The sequence below is a fragment of the Eretmochelys imbricata genome, chromosome 2, assembly GCF_965152235.1.
Source record: "Eretmochelys imbricata isolate rEreImb1 chromosome 2, rEreImb1.hap1, whole genome shotgun sequence".
NCBI lineage: Eukaryota > Metazoa > Chordata > Testudines > Cheloniidae > Eretmochelys > Eretmochelys imbricata.
The window spans coordinates 202071769-202096636 of NC_135573.1; the positions used below are offsets into that span (position 1 = coordinate 202071769).

Sequence of the window (24868 nt, forward strand, 5' to 3'; positions counted from 1 at the left end):
TGAAGGCAGACAGCTAAATACTGATAAATTTTATAAGTGCTTGTATACAAATGCAAGAAGTCTAAATACTAAAATGGGTGAACTTGAGTGCCTGATATTAAATGAGGATATTGATATAATAGGCATCACAGAAACAGATAACCAATGAAACACGATAATACCAGTGTATGAAATATATAGGAATGACAGAGTAGGTCATGCTGGTGCGGGAGTGGCACGACATTCGAAAGAAAGCATAGAGTCAAATATAATAAAAATATAATTTAGAGGCTCCAACTAGATGTATACCTCTAATAATAATAATAAAAAAACCACTAACAGGATAAAAAAATGCCACCATGACTAGACAGAGTAAAAGGCGGTTTGAGGCAAAAAGACATTTTTAAAAAACTGGAAATCAGAGCCTACTGAGGAAAATAGAAAGCAACACACTCTGGCAAGTCAAGTGTAAGAGTCAAGTGTAAAATTACACAGGCCAAAAAAAGAATCTGAAGAGCAACTAGCAATATACACAAAAACTAAACAGGAAAAACCTTTTGAAGTACATCAGAAGCAGGAAGCCTGTCAAATGGGCACTGGGGCCAATGGATGATCAAGAGGCTAAAGGAGCATTCAAAAAAGACAAGACCATTGCAGAGAAGCTAAATGAATTCTTTGCATTGATCTTCATTGCAGAGAAAAATTCCCACACCTGAGCCATTCTTTTTAGGTAACAAATTTGAGGAACTGTCCCAGATAGAGGTGTCAATAGAGGACGTTTAGGAACAAATTCATAAATTAAACAGATAAGTTACCAAGACCAGATGGTATTTACTCAAGAGTTCTGAAGGAACTCAAATTTTAAATTGCAGAACTACTAACTGTGGTATGTAACTGATTGCTTAAGTCAGCCTCTATACCAGATGACTTCAGGATAGCTAATGGGATGCTGATTTTTTAAAAAAGGCTCCAGCAGAGGCAATCCTGGCAATTGCAGGCCAGTAAGCCTAACATCAGTACCAGGCAAATTGGTTGAAACTATAGTAAAGAACAGAATTATCAGACACATAGAGGAATACAATATACTGGGGAAAAGTCAACACAGCTTTTGTAAAGGGAAATCATCCCTCACAAATCTACTAGAATTCTTTAAGGGAGTCAATAAGCATTTGGGCTCAAATAAATTGGTTAGTCTCTAAAGTGACACAAGTACTCCTTTTCTTTTTGTGAATACAGACACGGCTGCTACTCTGAAACCAGTCAATATTGTATACTTGGACTTTCAAAGAAAGCCTTTGACGAAGTCCCACACCAAAGGGTCTTAAGCAAAGTAAGGAGTCATGGGGTAAGACGGAAGGTCCTCTCGCAGATCAGTAACTGGTTAAAAGACAGGAAATAGGGTAGGAATAAATGGTCAGTTTTCACAGTGAAGACAGGTAAATTGTGAGGGTCCCTCAAATATCTGTGCTGGGACCAGTGCTGTTCAACATATTCATAAGTGATCCGGAAAAATAGCTCAACAATGAGATTTCAAAGTTTGCAGATGATACAAAATTACTCAAGATAGTTAAGTCCAAAGCTGACTGTGAAGAATTACAAAGAGATTTCACAAAACTGAGTGATGGGGCACCAAAATGACAGGTGAAAGCTGATGAAAGATTTTGGAATCATTGAGAATAGCTCTCTGAAAACATCTGCTAAATGTGCAATGGCAGTCAAGTTAACAGAATGTTAGGAACCATTAGGAAAGGGACAGATAAGACAGAAAATTCATAATGTCACTATATAAATCCATGGTACTCCCACACCTTGAATGCACGCATTCAGTTTTGGTTCCCCCACCACAAAAAAAGATATATTAGAATTGGGAAAAGTACAGAGAAGGACAAAAAAAATGATGAGGGGTGCAGAACAGCTTCCATATGAGGAGAGATTAAAAAAAATACTGAGACTGTTCAGCTGGAAAAGAGACGATGGAGGGACGATCTGATAGACATCTCTAAAATCATGAATGGTGTGGAGGAAGTCAATAGGAAAGTGCTATTTATGCCTTCTCATAACACGAGAACCTGGGGTGACAATTAAATTCATGGGCAGCAGGTTTAACACAAATATAAGTCCTTCTTCCCATACAATGTACAGTGACAACCTGTGGAACTCATTGCCAGGGGATGGGCCCAAAGTATAACTGGGTTCAAAAAAGAATTTGATAAGTTCATGGAAGATAGGTCCATCAATGGCTATTAGCAAAGATTGCCAGGGATGCAGCCCCATGCGCTGGGTGGCCCTAAACCTCTGAAGATGGTCCTGGATGACAGGGGATGGATCACTTGATAAACTGCCCTGTTCTGTTCACTCCTTTCTGGCACAAACCACTGTCGGAAGACAGGATAATGGGCTAGATCAGAGGTGGGCAATCTAAGGCCTGGTCCCTGAGCTCCCGGCCCAGGAGGCTAAACCCCGGCCCCTCCCCTGCTGTTCCCTCTCCCCTGCAGCCTCAGCTCACTGCGCCACCAGCGCAATGCTCTGGGTGGCAAGCTCTTGCCGGGCAGCACAGCTGCAGAGCGGAGGCCTGACCTGGTGCTCTGTGCTGCATGCTGGCGTGGCTGGCTCCAGCTAGGTGGCACGGCTGCCCGTCCTAGTGCTCTGGGTAGCGCGGCGGTAGAGCTGCCAGCCACTGATGCCCCAGGCAGTGCGGCAAAGGGGCAGGGAGCGGGGGGGGTTGGATAGAGGGCAGTGGAGTTCGGGTGGTGGTCAGGGGCTTGAGTGTGGATAGGGGTTGGGGTGGTCAGAGGGTGGGGAACAGGGGGGTTGAATGGGGGCAAGGGTTCTGGGGGGCAGTCAAGAAGGAGTGGGTGTTGGATGGGGGGTCCAGGGGTGGTCAGGGGACAGGGCGGGTTGGATGGGGCAGGGGCCATCAGGGGACAGGGAACAGGGCAGGTTGGATGGGGCAGGAGTCCCAGGAGGGGCCGTCAGGGGGCGAGAAGCGGGGGGGGGGAGGTCGGTTAGGGGACAGGCCACGCCTGGCTGTCTGGTGAGGCACAGCCTCCCCTATCCAGCCCTCAGGCCAAAAAGTTTGCCCACCGCTGGGCTAGATGGACCATTAGTCTGACCCTGTATGGGTGTCCTTATGTTCTTAATTCTTCACTCCAGTTTGCACTGAGGCTCTCTATTACCTGTGCAGAAATCGTTCCAAACAAGGTATTTCCACTGATGTCAACAGTGATTGCTTTGTGGCATGAACAGACAAACATGCAAGTCATCTGCAGTTCACATCACACATGATTTTTAATTGTGATGCATATCACCAAAGACAGAGACTACATCCAGGTACCATGATTTCTTCTGAAAAAATGTTAGCAACTACATAAAAAGTCTGAAAGCTTTTCTCTAAGTTCTTTACGGCTCAGCCCCTCTGCATTGGCGGTACTGACCTTTCTACTCTCAACCTAAGCTTCAATGATTCATTGAGCTCTGGAAAGTGATCAACAACTTTGAAATTCTACAGACTGTATCTATAGATCACACTATATCTCACTAGAACTCTGCATTATTTTCTTTTACATTTCCCCAAAATAAAATAGCTTTGGTTAACATTATGTATATATGTCCTCCCACCACAGAGCAGAAATCACAGGTTCCCTGAGTCTGCTAAAAATGCATAGGCCTAGCTCAAATAAAATTTAAAAGGAAAAGTATCCAAGATGGTTTCACTTGTCTTCATTTCTTCCAAGTCCTATTTTTACTTATCTTGCATGCTTTTCCTCCCTGCTGGACTACTGGAGCGTTAACATTGCAGTATCTGAATTGTCTGCCCAGACGTGAGTAGGGCAGTAAAGTGCATTAAAATTTGCTTAAGAAACTGGTGATGCAGCCTCAACAGTTGCCATCCAACGTATTGTCATATTTAGCATAGATTCAGCCTGTGTCAAAAAGGCCAACATGGTCCAAGTTTTTCCTACCGTATGTAGTTTTAACCCTTGGACAAAAGGCCCTTTCCACAACTAGGAAGAAACATTTTTCAGCTGTGAAAACTGCTTTCTATTAGCACAAAACCCTATAATTTTTCAGACTTAACAGGGAACGACGAACAGTAGAATACTTGCTCATTTTACTTTTGGGATAAGCATTTTTATATAGCACTACATGTGAAGAAAAACATTTCGTGTAATGTATGCAAGCAATACAGCTGGTCCAAAACTGGAATTTCCATCCCATAGGAAATGCCGACATTTCAACATGTGTTTTCATCTTGAAAACTCAAAACATCTACATCTATATATTTTGCATAATGGAAAGCTCTAAAATTTCTTTGGTTTGGAAATGTAACAATTCAGCTTGGTTTAACACTGAACTCTGTCCATTTGAACCACAGTGGTGCCTCATGGGAGCTGTAATTCAGATGCTTCATGTCCCCTTTCTCCTCTAGGGGCTGGGCTAGCTGGGTGGACTAGATCTCAGAGGATGTAGCTCAGTCATGGAACTCCCATGATTCCTTGCAGTGGTTCAACCAGAGAGGAGACTATGATGCATAATGGGAGATACAGTCCAGCCAGATGACAGGAGAAAAAGGAGAATGGGAGCATGAAACACTTGAACTTTAACTCTCATGATGGACCAGGGTAGTTCAAACTTTCATAGCTTAAATACTGAACTCACCCAGAATTAAATGTTTCTACTGGGTTCAACAAAAGGAAATATTTTGATTCAGGTCAACCCCACCCACAATGAAATATTTCATTTCAATTTTCCCAATGGAGATTCAAAAAATTTCAGCAAAAATCAAAATTTCTCCACAGAAATTTTTGATTTTCCAGAAATTGAATTATTGGTCAAAAAAAATGGATGGAAAATTCCTGTCCATTTTTCATTTGCAGCAACACTTTGAGAACTATGATGGTTTTTAAAAACCTTTTATGAGTAGGATGTGTCAGATACAAGGAAAGTAGAAGTTTGGATCCAAACTTTCAAGTGGGCCTCAACATGGCCCGCATTTAAGAACATAGAACTTTGTGCATTCAAAACTCACCTATATACTAGCAGCTGCACCCACTGGTGAGTGGATCTGCACATGTAAAATCCATTTGTTTCTATTAAGATTTGTGTGTGTGAATTCTAGCAGTGTGGCACATAAGTGATAGATTCTGTAAAATTAAGTAGAGGATGGATGTTGATGAAAGAATCAGAGGAACTTCCCCTTCCTTGCAGTATTTACTAAAAAGTGTAGTCCAGTCAACTTCAATGGAATTATTCATATGAGCCAGTACTTCTCAACCTGAGTAAGTGTGGCAGAATCAAGCCCTATATTTGTAGGCAGATATTTGGAAGAAATATCAACAGAAATTAATTTCCTCTTTTGTGAGAACTTTTCTTTGCAAAAATGATTTGGTAATCCAGAACTGACATTTGACAACATTTCAAAGCAACTGACTGAGTGGAAAAAAAATAAAATATTATTTACCATGGCACTGATTTCAATGACTGAAGGACTGGGAATGGAGTGTGGATTTTTCCTGAATTAACAATGTATTTCCAGTCAGTGCATTAGGTGCACAATATCCAATATATTGAAATACTAACTATTTACTATGGGCGAAACACAACAGGGTTGGAGATCCAGTTCAGATGATGATTACCCAAACTTCCTTTGTTTGATAGCTGTGCTGGAAAATTCTCCAGAATAGATGTTCTTATGAAATTTCCAGCACTTCCTGTTCCAATCATCTCGGAAATGTCTCAAAAATAGCCTTTATCATGGTATTATGATACTTTCTTTTCTTCCCCCTAACATTTTTGAAACCCACTAAATAGAATGTAAAAATATTGAAATGGGTGTTGCCAAAGGCTTACAAACCTTAAGAATGATTTGTGATTGGTTAAGTTTTGAGATGATTGTCTTTTATTCTAACCATTTAAGTACCACCAGTTATTCACATATCAGCATATGGGGGCTAACCAATTTGCTATAAATTCTGAAGAGGATAATCTGAACTGGTTGGTTAAATCTGTAAGCAACTGGAGTCCCAAAAAATTTCACAAGAATTGGAACTGGCAAATGTTTCTTTCATACATTAACTGGGAAAAGAACTTGCAGTCAGATGAACTCACCCTTTTCTTTTCCTAGACATCAGAAATAGACAAGCAAGGAGATGTATGTACATACCACACAACGAAGGACCTTCAATGGGATCACCCCAAGTTACTAGAGCCTTGATACATTTTCTTCAATTGAAGAAGCCACTGCTCAAGTGAGATATAATTATATCTTTTATTCCTCTTCTTAAAACTGCTTCACAAAAATTAGACAAGACTGCAGTTTCAAAGTAACAGGTATTATTGTCACTGGTAAGATAATGGTGAATTTAAAATTAAATACAATAAACGCACTGGAGCAGAGATTTAAATTAAGAATTCAGAGGCAGAGATCATAGACTGAGCTAAAGTTCTGACAATGGCTAATGACTAAATATACAGTATGTCATTCAACAGTGTAGTTCTTCTCCTGTTAGAAGTCATAATCCTACACATGCTAACTCTAAATTGGTGTGTGTGCGCACATGGGGGAGTCGAGTCCGCTCTAATTGTGGCTTGTTTAACCTGAGTATTTAAAGAGCTGACCTCTTCTAAGCTTTTCAAAATATCCCACTTTGAAATGGCTGAAGTACTCCTTCAGTAACTTTGTATGAGCTTGATCATGCTTCCCCTCTTTTTAGAAATCATTCAGTCCATAATCACACTGGTATGAAGAGACATTTACAGATGTTGCCATAAAACTATAGCTACACCATGATTTAAACTGAGTTGGCCAAATTCTGCACTGACTCGCACCCTGCCCAAGCCCAGTGAGTCCCACAGCCAAGGATTTGGCCCCAAATCTTAATTAGAATACACATTTATGGGTGGAGAGTCTTGGGCATTCAAAGTTGCTCTTGTTGGCATAAGAGAGAACCCATTTAGTTCAATAAATGTAATCAAGAATATTTTGAGAAATATTGAAGAGAAAAAAATATAAAAAACCTGAAGCTGCAAAACTAGAACAATGACTGATCCACACGTGCGATATTTCATCAACTTCAGGCTTAGTTTGGTGTGTGTTTTGCTTCTATACCAAACAAATGAAGGGCAAGATTGTCAGTTACACTTATGTGGTCAGACAGGACAGCAGGGGTGTAAAACTCCTCACAATGCCCTGTGTGGCCTGCCTGGATTGTGACAGGGCACAGGGTTAGGGAGAGCAAGCTCCCCATAGCTTCTATTCCCACTCAGAGTAAAATGATCATGATAAGGCAGGGAATGAGTGACGCCTTGGCTTTGCCTCTCCATCATGCCTGACAGTGTGATGGAGGCAGTAAGTTACAATCTTTTCAGGGCAACAGTAATTTACTTCCTCATGGGAGCAAGGGTGGAGAACCAGGGTAGGACTGAGAGTCAATCACAATTTCTTCCTAGGGCTTCTCCTAGGGGGATGTAGCTACGCATTGCCTCATACTCAGGGGTAAGAGTTGGTCATAATCTAGCCTGAAGCATTATCCTATATATATATATATATATCCTATATACATATATATATATACACATATATATATATATATATATACACACACACACACACACACACACTTCATAAATTGGATACTTACTAAAACTAAATTAAAACTAAATTTTTGTATAGGCCCCAATCCTGCAATTAGACTGACGGCAGATCCCATGTCTATGGGAGTTGGGTGAAAGGGTCTGTCCATACAAGATCAGGGTCTAACAAGTGTAGTTTTGTCAACTATCTTGGTTTTATCACAAGTCTTGTAACAGTTTGTATTTTTCTTAAAACCCCATTACCTGGAGTCCTAAGATTCCATGAGAGCTTCAGTATTTTGTTTCTTTCTTTCTTTTTAAAAAAGTTAGTTTCTAGCCCTAATAGTTGTTAAGAAAAGCTTGAAAACATGAATTTTAAAGGATTAAACCCCCCACCCCACTCCCACAGAACTGTATTTTAAAAATCTCCTGATGGGGGACTGGCTCATGCTTTTCAAAAGCTTGGAGTTGCCAATACTGCTAATGTCACTTCCGGAAAATAATTTTAATAAGTAACCAACAGCAGGATGAGGGCCTAAGTCTGTACCGAAACACAGCTGGAATAATCAGCATGAATAATAATTAATAGTTATTCATTAGGGCACTACCTAAGGATAAGCATGGGAGCCAACAAATCCTGAGATCTAATCTGAGCTCTGGTACATGCTCCCCTCTGTGGTCTCTGGCAAGCCATTTAACTTCTCTGCTTCAGTTTTGTTACATACATTGGGAAGTATGTTATTTACTTCATTATACAATGTTGTGAGGATTAATTAAAATTTGTACAGCACAGTGAAGGTTTAAGAAATGTTAAGTATTAATTGTTGTCCCAGCTTCCTCATTACTTTGGTCATGTACAGAGCACTGCTGTTTTTCTAACTTGGCTTTTATCTTACCACTGAGCCTGCTGTGTCATATCTCAGATTACTAGGAGATGTTAATTAATATGCTAAAACTCATCATAAAAGTGAAAAACTAGCAGCTTTGAATATCTCCGGTTTTGCAAACACCTAAAAAATAGCCTTTCCTCTGAAAGAAGTGTAAGTTGAGTTTAACCTAGATAGGTGTGCAAGTGACTCACAAGGATATATTCAAAACATATCCCCAGAGCTTCTGACAAGATTGCTGGTGACTGCAAAAGAACTAATGAAAAGAATGATGAATGCTTTAAGTTTCTTTGCATCAGCCTGGAAAAACCTTCCTAGCATTAAAAACTATCTAAGCCACTAAACTCTGGATATGATATTTGATAAGTATCATGATGAAGATTCCAGCTTCACAGCTGACTTCAGATATACTGACAGAATTTAGACAAACTATGCAAAGAGTAAGTTCAGCGTGGACAGTTTTATACTGCAACCTTGTAACATAAGTGCAAGTAGAATGGTCCAAAAGCTTGCAGAGCTTTACTGTTACTGAGTCAAACATAATGGTCACAAAAGTAATAAAAACTACTTACCAAGTATAAATCAGAAAAGAGAATAAAGATAATTTTTTGAAAGAAACATGTGAATAATTAAATAAGTTTAAATGAAAAAGGTTTTTTGAATCCTTTCCAAAGGAGGCAAATTTGACATTTTTTCTATTTAAAAATAGGTGTTCTAAGTTGGTGCTGATAATAAGTCCTCCATAACTACAGTATTGTAAGTGTTACTATAGGTGACCTAATAAAAAGTTGTTGCTGAAGTTATGGCTGACAGGAGGGAGAACTGCTCAAGACTGTTACATAAAATTATACTTGACAGCTTTGACTAGCTAAGAGAAGCAGCATCCCGACTCTTGGCTGCCTACTAATCTGCTCACTACATATTCACGGTAGTCCAGTTTCAACAGATCATACAGTTCTCATAGGGTGAATGCATTTAGCAACAAGAAACATTTTCAGTACTGTCTGTTTCTTGTACAGCCAGATCTAAGAGACACTTCTCATAGCTGGTAAGAACATGAAGGGGGCTAACTCAGCATGGACTAATTCAAAACAGGCAATAAAGACTCTGTGCCTTATTCTGATCTCAGTTAAACCTGTGGAAATGAGAAGCAATGCCAGTGAAGTCAGTGGAATTACACTGGTGTAAGTGAGATCAGAATCAGAGCCTCTATTCTGTGCCAGCTAACTGAAAATCTTATTTTTGCAGAAAATCATGCCATGTGTCACGGAGATGGCTGCCTCACCAAAGGGATTGAATTATGGGAACAATACAAAAGGAAAAAGCAAGGAATTTAAAAAGTCAGAATGAAAAGAGGAAAAAGGAACATAACACTATCTCAAGTGCTAACTGGACTGTAAATGATCAGCCCAGTAGCTATGCTTTATCAGACAATAAAGTCAAACTGCACAATGACTAAACAACAACTGCTTTCTTGGCTGGTGAAGGCTGCAAGACTTGCTCAGGTGAGGGTCTCAAGTCCTAGACAAGGCGGCTCAGGTTGCATCACCTTCTCATATCCCATATTGAGTGGGATCCCGCAGGGATCTGTCCTGGTCCAATTCTATTCAGTATCTACGTAAACCATTTGGATAATGGCGCAGAGAGTGCACTTATAAATTCTGCGGATGACATCAAGCTGGGAGGGATAGCAAGGGCTTTGGAGGACAGGATTAGAATTCAAAATGATTGTGACAAACTGGCGAAATGGTCTGAAATAAATAGGATGAAATTCCATAAGGACAATTACAACTACACTCAGGAAGGAATAATCAATTGCACAAATACAAAATGGGAAATGACTGTCTAGGAAGAAGTACTGCAGAAAATGGTCTAGGGGGTACAGTAGATCATAAACCAAGTGTGTCAACAATATAATGCTGTTGCAAAAAAATGAACATCATTCTGGGATGTATTAGCAGGAGCGTTGTAAGCAAGACACTAAAAGTAATTCTTCACTTTACTCAGCACTGATAAGGCCTCAACTGGAGTACTGGGCACCACACTTGAGGAAGATGTTGAGAAAGTTAAGAGAAGAGCAACATAATGATTAAAGGTCTAGAAAACTTGACTGACATAGAAAGATTGAAAAAAATTGAGTTTGTTTAGTCCAGAGAAGAGAAGACGGAAGGGGGACACAATAACAGTCTTCAAGTACGTAAAAGGTTGTTATAAAGAGGAAGGTGATAAATCGTTCTCCTTAACCACTGAGGACAGGACAAGCAGTAACGGGCTGAAATTGCAGCAAGGAAAATTTAAGTTAGACATTAGGAAAAAACTTCCTGTTCTTAACCACCATTACAGTTAGGAACAAGTTACCTAGAGAGTTTGTGGAATCTCCACCACTGGAGATTTTTAAGAACACATCAGACAAAACACCTGTCAGGGATGGTCTAGATCAAGAGTGCCCAACCTATGATCCATGAGCCATACATGGCCCATCAGAGCATTTCGTAAGGTCCACAGCCTGCTTCAACACAATATAACAACAGCTGATTCATTAGCATTTTGTCATGTTTACATCATTGTGTGTAAATAGACAAGCCTGCACACAGAAACAACCTATCTAAATACATCTGAAACAAGCTGAACTTAAATATGAATCAATACAGGTGACAATTACTCACACTGACGACAACAGAGGTCAGTCTACTCCTATAACTGCTTCCCTGTCTGCAGACAGGAACCACAGCTTACCCCCTAATGAAAAATCACCTCCTTTTCTTTTCATAACTGAATGGCAACATTCTTGAATTTATTATTTTAAATTCTTTACAGTGGGACAAAGAACTGAGGAAGAACTTCATGATTTGGCTCAATAAGAACACAGCACACACACTTTTCTGCTTTGTGTATTTTCATTAGAAGCACTTTATCATTCCCCTCTCCCTAATCCACATGCAAACTAAGTACCTGGTTTGTTTAAATTAGCCAAAGAAACAGATACATGGGCCCCATGCATGTCCCCAAGTCAATGGTATGGGATCAGGGTTATGATGTATATCTGTTAGCACAACTAGGTCCTAAGTAATAGTTACAATATTACAGCCTAAAAATTTTAGAGCATCAGCAAAACCTCAGACTTTATTCTGTGTTGAAAGCTTTCTGAGGAAACACTAAACATGGTAAGGAAGTTGATAAAAAAATAGGATCTGAAACAAGTCTATCTATAAAAACAAAGAATCACTAATTTTTGTCCCTCCTCCAGCCAAAGACATCTTTTTCTTTCAGCTGCTAGATGCACTGTCGTGGCAATACCGTTAATCCAGAAGAGCTTTTCAGCTATAAGGCACTTACTACCACAGCTAACAGGAGAAGAAAAAATCTGCTTCTAAGGAGGAGACATGTTCTTTTGTAACCAAACAGCAGAATAAAGATACATATACATCTTTCTCAAAATACTGGCTTAGGGCCTGATCTAAAGCCCACTAGAGTCCATAGAAAGACTTTCATTGCCTTCAGTGGGCTTTGGATCACAGCCATCTTTAAAAACTGAGTGTCTAGTTGTGGTTTTAACTATATTGAATAAAAAGGTAATGGTAAAATGCAATTGGCAGATTAGGTACAAAAACTAAGGCCAGGTTCTGCCACCCTTACCTGCATTAAGCGGTACCTTACTTAGCAAGTAATCCTTCTGAAATCAGTGGAACTCTTAATGGAGTACGGTATTAGTTAATGTGAGCAAGTGTCAGAATTGGGCTCTAAATAAATGTGGACTCTCATCCTTTATAAAACAGGAGGAGAAGCTCCTCATTATTAAGGACCTGCTCTTGTGACTTGTACTTATGCTCAGTTGTATCCTACTTAGAGAGTGGTCTCATTGATTGTATTTAAATCCTAATATGTTTTGAGGTAAAATATGATGCAGATGAATAAATTAACAGGACAAACTCTATTTCACTAGTGACTCCTATTTACCTTGGACCCAACTCTACTATGCTTATAATAATTACCCGACTATTCACAGGGTAACTCAATGACAAAGAAGAGGCTACATAAACATGAACAGAAATTCATACAATATTACTGGTTTGTGACATTCTATGGTTCCAGTCCTTGGGTTCAGCTCAGATGTACTCTCAGGAAGAAGGTGTGTCTATGACATCTTTATCCTCTCCCAATCCTTGGGGCTTCCAGGGGCAAGTGTTGCCCCAGGTGTAAAGTAAAGCAGCCTTAAGATTGTTCCAGGTTATGGTTCCAAGTGGCATCTGGAGATCGCCAGTGTGCTGCAGCACACCAGCCAAACTCTCTCCACCTCCTCCACATACGTCCCTTATCCGGGGAGATGGGATGGCATAAGGCTGGATGAGCTGCTTCTACCACACTTGAGGATTCCCTTGCATTATGGGTAATTTTAGCCAGCTTGAATCAGCTTTATACTGTCTGTAGTGAGGTGGAGTGCCTCCCACTGAGGCACAGGGGGAAGGACCACTTTCTGAACCCAGGTGGGCAGAGCCAGGCCATGCTTGGAAGTATAAAGGGCAAGTCCTGGAGCTCAGTTGGGCTGCAGCCGCCAGAGGAAACAGACACCTTCTGCCCACTCCCGAGCCTGGAGACCGAAGGGGAGCTACGCTAAGCTGAGGACTAGCCAAAGTGGCTGGGGTCGCCAGTAGATCGAGACATTGAGGAGTTGCTGGAACGGCCACTGGCTACCAATCCTGAGGAGTCGGAGGACACTCAATGGATCCAGTGCAACCTGAGAGGAGGGTAGGAAGTGGCCCAGGGGTAGCTGACCTCAGTCTGGCTGCATCGCTACCTAAACTGCAGTTAGCACGTTGCAGCTGGATTCCCCACTGACCCCTAACCCCACCACTGTTAGGGCCCTGGCCTGGGGCTTGGTGGAGTCAGGTAGGCCCAGGTCCATCTACCCCCTGCCATCCCACCCCTGGGGTGGCAGCCTCCCGTCTCTAAGCCAAAAGGCCCACGTTTGTTGGCCATCTTCTGAAGCTAGAACGCCTGACCCTTTGCTGCTCTATCCTGATTACAGGCCAGAGCCAGACTGTTTGTTGCCCCGCCCTGCCTGAGGGCCTGGGCTCAGAGACACTTTTGCTGCGCTGCCCTGACTACAGGCCAGAGCCATAGATTGTTCAGTGCTCTGCTAATTCCCTGACTGTGGGTGATGTCCATTTATGTAGTGAGGCAGGGCAGCCTCCCACTGAACCAGAGGGGGAGGACCACTGCTAACGCACTACATTGCCACAGTAGCACTAATCAGATTTCACAGGGAGCTCAAAATCTAGCATTATGTCTTACCAGCAAATAACTTGCATGTGAAAAAAACCAATGTGGTTACACAAATCTGGCTGAGGGCAGAATATAGCCCACTGTTCTAATATATGGAGAGTGCATATGCTCAGGTAGAAATTTGATGTACATTTTATGGAAGGTGACTTAGTCCTTGTTTCAGACTTTCTGAGCCCGTTGTTTTCCAACTATTCTAATACTTTCAATATTTTCAATTGTTTTCCTTTTAAAAACCCCTGTACTAAATTATTACATATAACATATGGAGAGAAGGTTGGCAATGCTGCTGGTGACAGATGTGAAGCTGATATGTAATAATGTTATGAACGCTGTATGTGACCGGGTCTGCAAGGGGAAGTTATTGTCTAGAAGGGATAATGGAATGTTTATTATTACGTGTAAGCTGCTGAACGGTCTCTATGCCCAGAGTCTGGATCAGGCCTTTTTCCCTCGGGGCTTCATTTACTGGTGGTGCTACAATCTTCAGCAAAATCCCCAAAATAAACAGTTCAACATTAATCCAACAGCTGCACAATTCTCCTGATCCAGGGCTTCTTTGCCAGAGCTTACATGCCCCTGGCAGCTCTTCCGCAGTCCCCGGAGAGGCTGTCTGCCTGCAAATCTCTCCCCCCGCCCCCTCTGCCCCACTCCCTGAGCCAAACTGCTTCCTTGTAGCAAGCCTTCTCAGTTCAACTCTTTCAACCTTTACAGGTATCACCTGACCTCTTCCCTGCTGGGTCTGATTATCCTCTCTACCAGGCCCAAACACTGGTCCTTAATGGCACTCTGCCTCAGAACAGTGCTGGCTAGCCCCAGGCTCACTAGCTCTAAAAAGGGCAGCCTGTAATACTTGAATTCAATGGGGTCGGTACAGAAAGACAACAAAATAGCTTCCCAGATAAGAACATGGAAGCACACACTTAAAATACAGTGGCATCCTTCCAGGCTGTAGGGGGAAGTGACACAGCTCTTTTGTCAGGCTGGGAGTCTAGAGATCAAATGGGTTATAAAGAGTTAAAAAGTTGTCTTGATCCCTGCAAAGGGTGGTGAGTCACCAGGAGCTGTCCTGGGAGCATCAGTGAGCTTTGACAAGGAGACAAGCTGACAGAAAGAGGCTCTGTGGAACAGTGTATAGGAAGCTATTTCTTCCTCTGTCCCCACGTGGAAGATGGTTAAACACCTGCTAAGCCAGACACATGTGTAGCGTGTTACATTGTTTTTATGATATGTTTTCTAGAAATGCTTCTGTTCTAAATAAATGCTATTTTACTTTAAGGAGGCTGTTTGGTCTCTAATTACCACGGTCACTGCCCCCAGAGAGCACAGAACTGCAGGGCCTGAGCCTAAAGCTATGCCTACACTTATGGCAGCATGTAGACGACAGGCGCTACACATGTAGGTACGTGCCACAGGCTGCATCCACACTTGTTACCGTGGTGTGTTGCTACACACTCCAGTGAAAGGCTCCAGTAGCTCTTCACTGGAGGACACAGCAGGACACTACACTGCAACAGCATAGACATGGGAGGGACTGCCTGGGTGTGTAGAGAGCCGTATGGAGTATATACCCTGGGGGTACAGGAGTACAGGGCACTCTGCTCACCTACATTGTGCCTCACAGTCTATTTATCGCAGCGCGAGCTGGCTGTGCAGTGTGCGCACATGCCGCCCTAAGTGTAGATATACCTTTCGTCAGGCCTGCTGAGGCAATCATGGTTAGTACCTGGGCACTGCCACCTAGGGCCCAGTCAGAGTCTGAGAATCACATAATTGATAGGATGTGATGGCCCATGGCCTGAGACTGTAGGGGGTGTGTGCTCTCAATGGGAATCAGAGGGCCAGTTTGCCGGGTAACTGAGACAGTGCTAAGCGTGTTTGAATAAACTAACTTTCAGAGCCTAAACCCGCTGACAATGTCCTTTGAAGGCTGTTTAATATGCCTGTTGAGCACAACTTTTTTCCTTATTTTGTTTCTGCTCGTGAACGTGTGACCAATTCAAGCACTGGGCTTTCTTTGTATCTCCCCCTCTTCTGCTACAGCTTTGTGAGGTTTCTGCACTGCACTTTGTGAGGAGCTCATCAGCCAGCCCCAGGAACTGTTTTGTACAAACAAATTCATGACAAAGAGGAAGAAAACATGAACAATAGACATGCATGACAGAGAATCAGACAGGATTTTGGTAGCCTCACGGTAAGCTGGAGAGATGCATTGATTAGGTGTCCCTCTCCCTGACTTTCTCCCTCCGACTTCCTCAGTTAGTTCCAGGTCAGGCACTTTTAACCTTCCCACTAGTTTTCCCATCAGTCATTCCTCTTGCAGCAACTTTTAAAGAAGGGTGTGTGTATGGGGGGGGGGATTCAAGGAGGCAAGAAAAGGACCTGATGTTTTAGCTAGAGCCAACTTCTCTGTACACTTAGTCCCTGCTGTTTGTATACTTCCCTCACCAAACATTTTCCTGAGCAGGCATCTGAAAGGGAATGAGTCCTATATTCCTCTATCAGGTATGATTACAGTGTTGAGTAGGCAACAGGCCTTTCTTAAAAGCAACAAAAACACACCTAAAATACTCGCATGTTTCTATTCAGCCCTTTTGTATTTTACAGAACAAAGAAAATCAACAGAGTTTACAAGACCCAACCAATTTTACCATTGTCCTTGACCTCTTTCTATTCACCTAGACAAGAACAAAAGATTTTATGTAAAGTCAAAGGAAAAGACAACTAGGAAGAAAAAAAAAAAGAAAGTGAAGAAAAGGGGTGACTCATGGTTGGCCAGCAAAGAAAAAGACAGAAGAAATTCTTCTTTGTTCTTCATTCAGAGTGAAGTTAGAATGACTCTGAAAGCTGCAGGGTGATAGTTACTGCTTTTAAAGAAAAAGTGATGTAGTTGCAGTAATACCCAATCACTACCAAACCCCTTCCTGTTCACATATAACAGTCAATTCATCTCCCAGTTTATAGATGCAAACCCTTATAACTAAATATAATTGGGGGGAGGGAGGGAGGGAGGGAGGGAGGAGTTCCCATCCAATACAACTTTGAAAGCTCCAGAAGTCTTGAACATCACTCAGAAGAAACACAAGATAACTAGTTGAAGAAAGGTTTCAGAGTAGCAGCCGTGTTAGTCTGTATTCGCAAAAAGAAAAGGAGTACTTGTGGCACCTTAGAGACTAACAAATTTATTTGAGCATAAGCTTTCGTGAGCAGCTCACTTCATCAGATGCATCTATAAGGTGCCATAAGTACTCCTTTTCTTTTAGTTGAAGAAACTGGCCCTTAGGTTTAACCTGAAAAGTACAGACCTTCCCCATTAACATGTTTTCCCCCTTCCACACCCTTCCCAAACAAACAAGGCCGTTCACTGGAGGATTTTAGAAAAGAAGCCAGTTCAGGTTCTACCCATTACATTGTGAAGCTACTAAGAACTGGAAGCCTCTCCTGACTTTCCATGATTTGCAAACCTCATGAGCTATTGTTTTGGTTTGCGAGATTCACTAAAGTAGTTTGCATTTCAGATCTCCCACCACATCTATAATTGAAAATCTTTGCTCACCTCCTCATTCTCCAACTTTTTTGACAAAAAATCTGACTAAAGGAAAGCCTGTATATGGTATTTATCTTTTCATCAGAATTTTTCTATTGAGTCTTCCTCTCTGCTAATTTTTCAAAATCTTTGTTTTTCACTCCTCTTACTCTGTGCTCCAGTTTAATCCTTTTTGAAAAATTGGATCTCTTCTCAATTCCAAGTGAAACAGGAACTCAAAAACAATGAAATATGCACCAAACTTGCAAATGCTTGACCTCAAGTGGGTTCAAATTTAGGCAGAAAGCATTTCCCCAATCCTAGTGATGAAATGATCAGTTCTTCACACGCTCTCCTGTACCTTCTTGTGTGCTAGTAGAGTTCACATTTTCAGCTCAGGAAAGATAACAGCTTTAAATGACAGAAACTGGGCCAAATCATCCCTGGTGACTCACTGATTTCAATCTGGTTATTATAGGGATGAAGATGGACCAGTACCTATAAAATGTTATTGTCCGTAAACTGTTGATCTTTTACTGAATGTTTTAAATACCATCAGCAGACATATATGATTTGGGCAACAAACCCTTGCCACTGGTTTAATGCACTTCGAGAAAAATAATAAATGCTTAAATAAACATTACTAGAAAAACTAAACAAAATTGATTATTTAAAACATCATACATGGAAAACATATTAAAGTATAGACTATGTTTTAAAAAGAAAAGGAGACAGTTAAAGGAATGACAGTCTTTTCTTGTGTTGAAGGTAGGTAGATAGAAATTTACGATTAGGTAAACTCAAAAGAACTTAGCCTCTTAGAATCAAATATGCAAAACCTTGTTTAATATATAAATCATGTTCACTTTGTAGGTACACAAATGTGGGGTTGAGGAATGGACATTTGGGTCAAATTTCAGTGGGATTACCCATCCCTTAATCATCAGGCAATTCATTTTAAATATTTACATGTATTAAATATGCCCTGGTTAATAAAATATACTGTGTAGTTTTAGCTTTTATATCCTACAGAGCAATATGGTACAGTATTATAAACTTTAACAACAAGAAAGGAAACACTGGGTGATTTATATATGGCAAAAAACAGACTCTTACCTACATCCCAAGTAACGGGATTATTCTCTTCCATCTCCTTTTTTCCAATGACATACCAAATGCATGCCATCCAGTGAGCAAGCAATGCAAACATAGACATAAGAAGTGTGAGGACAATTGTGCTGTGCTGGGAATAACGATCCAGCTTCTGAAGAAGACGTAAAAGACGCAGCAATCGGACAGTCTTTAGGAGGTGGACAAGGGACACCTAGGGAAATAGAATTTTCAGCACTGTTGAAATATACTAAACAAAGTCCTGGTTTAGTGGAAGAAAGAAAAAGTCCTCTCTCCTCTCAAGTTCTATAAAATTTCCTTGCCAGACGCACACACAACTTAGTTACTCAGTGCATGCATTAAGCTAAGATTTAGACTCACAAGTTCAAACAGAGGCAAAGCCAGTACATTTTTAAAAATCTAAGTATGTATATATATATTTGACTGCAGCCAAACTGATTTCAAAACACAGACAGTCTTGATCTTTGGCCTTGTTTTGTGTGCAGCCCGAGGCCTCGGGTTTCACTTAAGTATTGCATTTAGGCACACCCCTCAACCAAAAAACAAAATGAGCCAAACTGACCAAATTTCACGTGGCTCCAACATGAAGAAACAAACTGCCCCATTTTTGTAATAGTTTTTGATTACTGCTAACAAAGGGCCAAACAGTATGATTAAATAAACCACACTGGGCCAAAGTCAATAGCGTTACATGTGGGATAAAAATGATTCAGTAACTAAAGCCTGGGAAAAAAGCGGGTGAGCGGTTTCTCCCAAGGTGGATATTAGATAAAAAACATGGCATGTAGTTTGTGCATTGGAAGCAAGAGCACGCTACAGATATTTTGCAGGACAGAGACCAGATAGAACATTACAGGCTCTGATATGTCATTCAAGCACACTATTTTGTAGGGGGAGAGAGCAGTGAAGGGAGGAGTTATTGCTCCATTGCAAAGGAGAGCTCCATAAGGGATTATGCCTCAGAGAAGGTCCTTGCAGTATTTCCACATGATACAGCTTCTTGCTACAGAGAATGCAATGTGCATTAATCTGATTTTGTATTTTTCAATGGATGCAGAAACCAAACAGCTTCCAGAAATTGTGAAAATTTGATTCAAACTTTTAAATCTCCTGCCAAACCCAGAGGCTATTCCAGGTCTCCTGCTTACATTTTACTGTCATTTGTCATCACTATTTACATTCATTTCATATAGTCATAGGAATCTATACATTTTTAAAGACTCATTCTGTGTCTGTCTTGTGTTGGCTGAAAAACACAAATCAAACTGCATATTTCCCTCTAGTACTTCCAGAACATGTGGATATTACAGCAATGGGTGCTATAAAAAACATGAGCAAATCTTTTCATTTTTGACCATTGTTTTCTTATATTAATCCCAGTATGAATTGAAGGCTTTTTGTTTCCATTATCAAAAGTTGACATTCTAAAAGTTTAAATAAAATGGCTCTGTTCACTCAAAACTACGCCTAGTTTGGCTGATAAAGTTCACAACCTGAGCTGAGTTCGGAATGACGAATGAAACCCCAAACCAGCCATGGGCTTTATTCTGTTCCCAGTTACACCTGTGCAAATCCATTGACATCAATGAAGCTATTTAAATTTACCTGGTGTTACTGACAACAGAATATGGCCCAATAGACTGATGTGACACCACTATAAAACATTAACAACTAATCCTTGATATCGATTTATACTGCAGGCCTCATTATCCCCTGAACTTTTTACCAGTGCCTTCATTGCCCATTATTTTAATTATTTCTCAAGAACCTTCGTGCTTTCTCCCATGCTGCCCCCAATACAATTGAGGAAAAAAATCCACAAAACCGCTACAGTATTCTCCTTTAAAATCCTTCCTTAAGGACACGGCACTGCAATCAATAATAACTGACAACGGCTAGGCAGTCTGTCTGCATGCGGAGACTGCTGTTTATTATACCAAACAAACCTTTCACTGTCCCCTTGTCCTCCTCCCTTCCTTGCATTTGCTTGTTTTAGCCATCTCTTGTCATCTGCTAAGGAGTCAGGGGGATTACTCATATTTGTAAAAAGAAAAGGAGTACTTGTGGCACCTTAGAGCTCATGCTCAAATAAATTGGTTAGTCTCTAAGGTGCCACAAGTACTCCTTTTCTTTTTGCGAATACAGACTAACATGGCTGTTACTCTGAAACCTGTCATATTTGTAAAGTTAACCATGTGAGTAAGTCTGTAGGACTGTGGCTGACAGCTGTAAAAATCTTTGGGGCAATCTTTTTTGTTATATGTATGTACAGTGCCTAGCACAATAGAACCCTCACCTCTAATTTGGGCCTGTAGGCACTACCATAATACAAGCAAATAATGACTTATAAATGCTTAAATTCAGATATAGCTGAGATATAAATGTTTAAATTCAGATATAGCCATAACTACCGCATGGCAAGTACTGTTAAGATTAAAAAAAATCCCCAGGCATAAGTCATGTTGGTAAAAAAAAAATGCTGATTTCCATGTTCATTCATAGGTAAATTGTGACTACATTCTGAACTTTGACCAATTTGTTTTGGTAAAAAAGGGAGAACACTACTGGATATTAAACAATAGTTGAAACAATGCAACATTTCATTTTATGAGGTCTAGAAAAATATTTCATTTTTCTACTTGGGCTAAAAAGCCCCACATCTTGAAATTATGTGAAAATAAATTTGCACATTAGCATAATAAATCTTAGATAATTACACTGAATTTTCTCATTAGTTATTCCCAGTTTTTTTCTTCTATTGTGTTCAATCTGTCATTGAAAGATCTCAGATGAAAGCAGGCAGCTTTATTTTCTCTATAATAAATTTAGAAAGACAAAGTGAAGAATCAGCACTCATACTTGTGCCAGTGTAGATTTGCTTTGTCCATAAATACAACGCTAGCTGAATTTCTACATTCAGTTAATCAATTTAGACTAGCTGGGTTAACCTTTCCTGTGGAAATGACATAAAGACGAGAGTTTAGCAAAAGGCAGTATAAGCTGAAATAATAGCAGCCTTCAGTGCCTTGAACTACTGAGGCGGTTAGGGATCAGAAATGAAATTGCTAAATTTCATACAAAGTTGGAAAGGAATTCTCTTGACTCTTTGGGCTTGATTCTCTGTTGCCTTAGAGTCAGAATTTAAGGCCAGAAGGGACACCAGATCATCTAGTCTGGCCTCCTGTATATCACAGGCCACCAACAGAATCTGCATACTAAACCCAACATCTGAAATGAAACCAAAGTATTACAGCCCACAGAAGACCAGACTTATGTGCCACAGGAAGAGAATAGGTGGGACCGAGCTGCACCAGTGCCCCCCATGATGGCAAGGAAATGATTAAGCGAGATATACCCAAATAGTCCTGGCAAGTGTCCCACACCCACACGCTGCAGAGGAAGATGAAGGTGGTCACTACCCAATCTGACCAGGTGGAAAAGACTTTCCCAACCCCAGATAAAGCAAAATCAGTTAGACCCTGAGCATGTGAGCAAAAGCCAGCCACCCAAGCACCTCAGAGAGAATGCTGGGTGCCTTCACAGTCCCAACCCATCCCACCTGATGGCCTGTCTTCAACTGTGGCAATCCCTGATGCTTCAGAAGAAGGAGGTTTATAAAAAGAAATACAGCCCACAATACACTGGGTTGGCAATGGAGAAGATCTCTTCCTGACTGCTGCAGGTGGCTGGCCGAAACACAGAAGCATGAGCTTTTAGGAACATTGGACAAACTAGAAATGAGCCTCAGGGCTGCTGAGCCCTGCTCCCTACCATCATCAGTAACCCCCTCAGACAACCACAATCAAATTTGTCTAGCTCTTTCTAAAACGAATTACGCTGTTTCCCCCCACAACTCCTATTGGGAGTCTGTTTCAGAACCTAACCCTTCTGATGGTTAGAAACCTTCTTCTAATTTCCAGTCTGAATTTGTTCATGGCCAGTTTATACCCATTTGTGCCAGCATTGTCCTTTAGCTTAACAGCTCTCCACCATTTCTGGTATTTATCCCCCTAATGTATTTGTAGAGAGCAATCATATCCCCTCTCAGCCTTCATTTTCACAGACTAAGCAAGCTAGGCTCTTCAAGTCTCCTGTCCTAAGACAGGCCGTCCATTCCTCTGATCATCCTAGTACCTGCATCTACGCCAGTTTAAGATCATCTTTCTTGAACATAGGTGACCAGAACTGTACACAGTATTCCAAATGAGGTCTTGCACAATAGCAGTAATATTTCTCTATCTCAACTGGAAATGCCTCATGGGCTACATCCTCAGATCATACAGTATTTGCCTTTTTCACATAAACATCACACTGGTGACTCAGTCATCCTGTAGCTGGCCCACACACTCAGGTATCTCTCTCCCTCTCTGGCTGCCAACTGGTAAGCCCCCAACTTGAAGCAGAAATTCTTATTAGACCCTAACTGCATAGCCTTGCACTTAATATTGTTGAATTTCAACCCATTTCTGTCATTCTAGGCTTCAAGGTCACCCACCTGTATAATATTTCCATCCTCCTCTATATCGGTGATGGCTCCCACTTTTGTATCACCGGCAAATTTCATGAGCATACTCCTACTTTTTGTGTTAGTCATTAGTAAAAATATTGAACAAGGTTGGTCTCAAGACCAATCCTTGAACTCTGCTAGTAACCTCCCTGAAGTCCAATAATACATTTCAGCACAACCTGCTGCCTCCTCCCTCTTAACCAGTTCCTTAGCCACCTTACAATTCTTGTACTGATCCACATCTTCCCTAATTTAAGTAAGAATTTCCCATGTGGTACAATGCTTTACTGAAGTCCAAATATATTAGATCTACTGCACTTCCTTTATCTAAAAAGATCAGTTATTTTCTCAAAGAAGGAAATCAGGTTAGCCTGGTATGATCTACCATCGGTAAACTCATTACATTACATCCCCTTTACTATTTGCCTCCATGAATTTAATTATTCTTTCCTTCACAATTTGCTCTAAAGCCCGGCATACTACTGAAGTCTGTAATGACTAATATGTCTATAATGCCCAGATCACTTTTTGCTTTTCTTAAATGAAAGTACTCATATGGTAGTACACCCACAGAGATAGATCTATTAAAAATCCTTGCTATCAGTCTAGCAATCTCACATGACAGTTTTTTCAGTATTCTTATCTGAAATTATCCATTCCCTCCAGTTTGAGCACATTGAGCTTCTTATGCTTTTCTTACACCTCAGATGTGGTAATTTCCACTTCTAGATGCTCATTTCCATTAGAAGTACTGCCTTCATGCACATATGACATATGATCATCCTTACTGAAAGGTAAAGTATTCATTTAGGTTTTGGGACATACCTACAGTATCATCAATCTCCTTCCCATGCACACTGCTTAATGGCCAAACCTTATCCTTCCTTATTCTCTTTTTATTTCTATAGCTAAAAAAAAATCTCTATTTTAATTTTCTTATCAAGAGCTAATTTATCTTGATTTTTAGCAAATCTCACTTTGTTCCTACATTTTCTAAGCTCCATAATTGTGCTTTCTTTGTGCTCAACCCCTCTTTCCATTTCACACAGACTCTCTGCTTATACCTAAGAACATTTTTAAGGTGGTTATTCATCCATCTGGGGGTGGAGCCTTTCCCTATAGGTTTTCTCCCCTTGCTTTGGATGCAAATTTCAGATAGTTTTTGTATAGTTGATTTAAAAAAATTCCCAGGGTCCTCCACATTTTGCCCACAGTTGCCCACCACTGCTCTAGAATCTCTGGTTTGACCTACTGCACCAGTAGTTCCAATTCTTCTATTTTATTTTCCCGACTCACTGCACTCAAGTATAAGCATCTCAGTTTTCTAGCTGGATTAGATATAGTCCTTTCAGTAAATGTAATACCTACCTGACTATTACTCTAATCAATATTTGTATTTTCTTTCTCCTTTCTGTCCATATTCTTACTTTGTGGTATTCCATTATCTCTTACTATATCTTCATTTAACTGATTTTCCTGCTCCTATGCATTGAAAGCCAGGAGTGGAGATTTCATGAGTCGCTCCCAACCTCCTCCCCTTATCTCCTACTTTAAAGCCCTTCTTATCAGTCATGGCAGTCTTAACCTTCTGGACTCAATACCCCAGGCATCTAAGTGAAGTCCATCAGTTGAGAAAAATCCTCTCTCCATAAATGCCTCTCAATGGTCAATAATCCCCAAACATTCCTCATATAGCCCCAAGCCTTGAGCCATCTATTCATCTTCATTATCTTACTCACTTTTGCCCTCTTTTTCTAGGGACCATAAGTATTCCACTGAAAATCACCTGAGCTTCCACTTCTTTGTGTGTCTTTCCAAACCAAGTGTAGTCATCCTTGGTCCATTCCAGTGAGAATCTAGCAGTGTGATTTATCCTAACATGCAGCACAATTGATGGATTTTTTTCCTCACTCCCATCAGGATCCTCTTCAGCCTCATGCACATATCTTGAATCCCAGCTCCTGGAAGACAGCACACTCTTCTGTT

The 24868-nt window shown here is 40.8% G+C and overlaps 1 protein-coding gene across 1 annotated transcript in view; it reads right to left on the bottom strand.

Moving 5' to 3' along the window:
- Positions 1 to 24868, bottom strand: part of KCNH8 (potassium voltage-gated channel subfamily H member 8) — a 369341-nt gene that overhangs the window by 114351 nt on the left and 230122 nt on the right. Inside the window, exon 7 of the mRNA XM_077809313.1 lies at positions 18361 to 18568. Coding sequence (XP_077665439.1) covers positions 18361 to 18568 — 208 coding nt within the window. The remainder of the gene's footprint in view (positions 1 to 18360; positions 18569 to 24868) is intronic.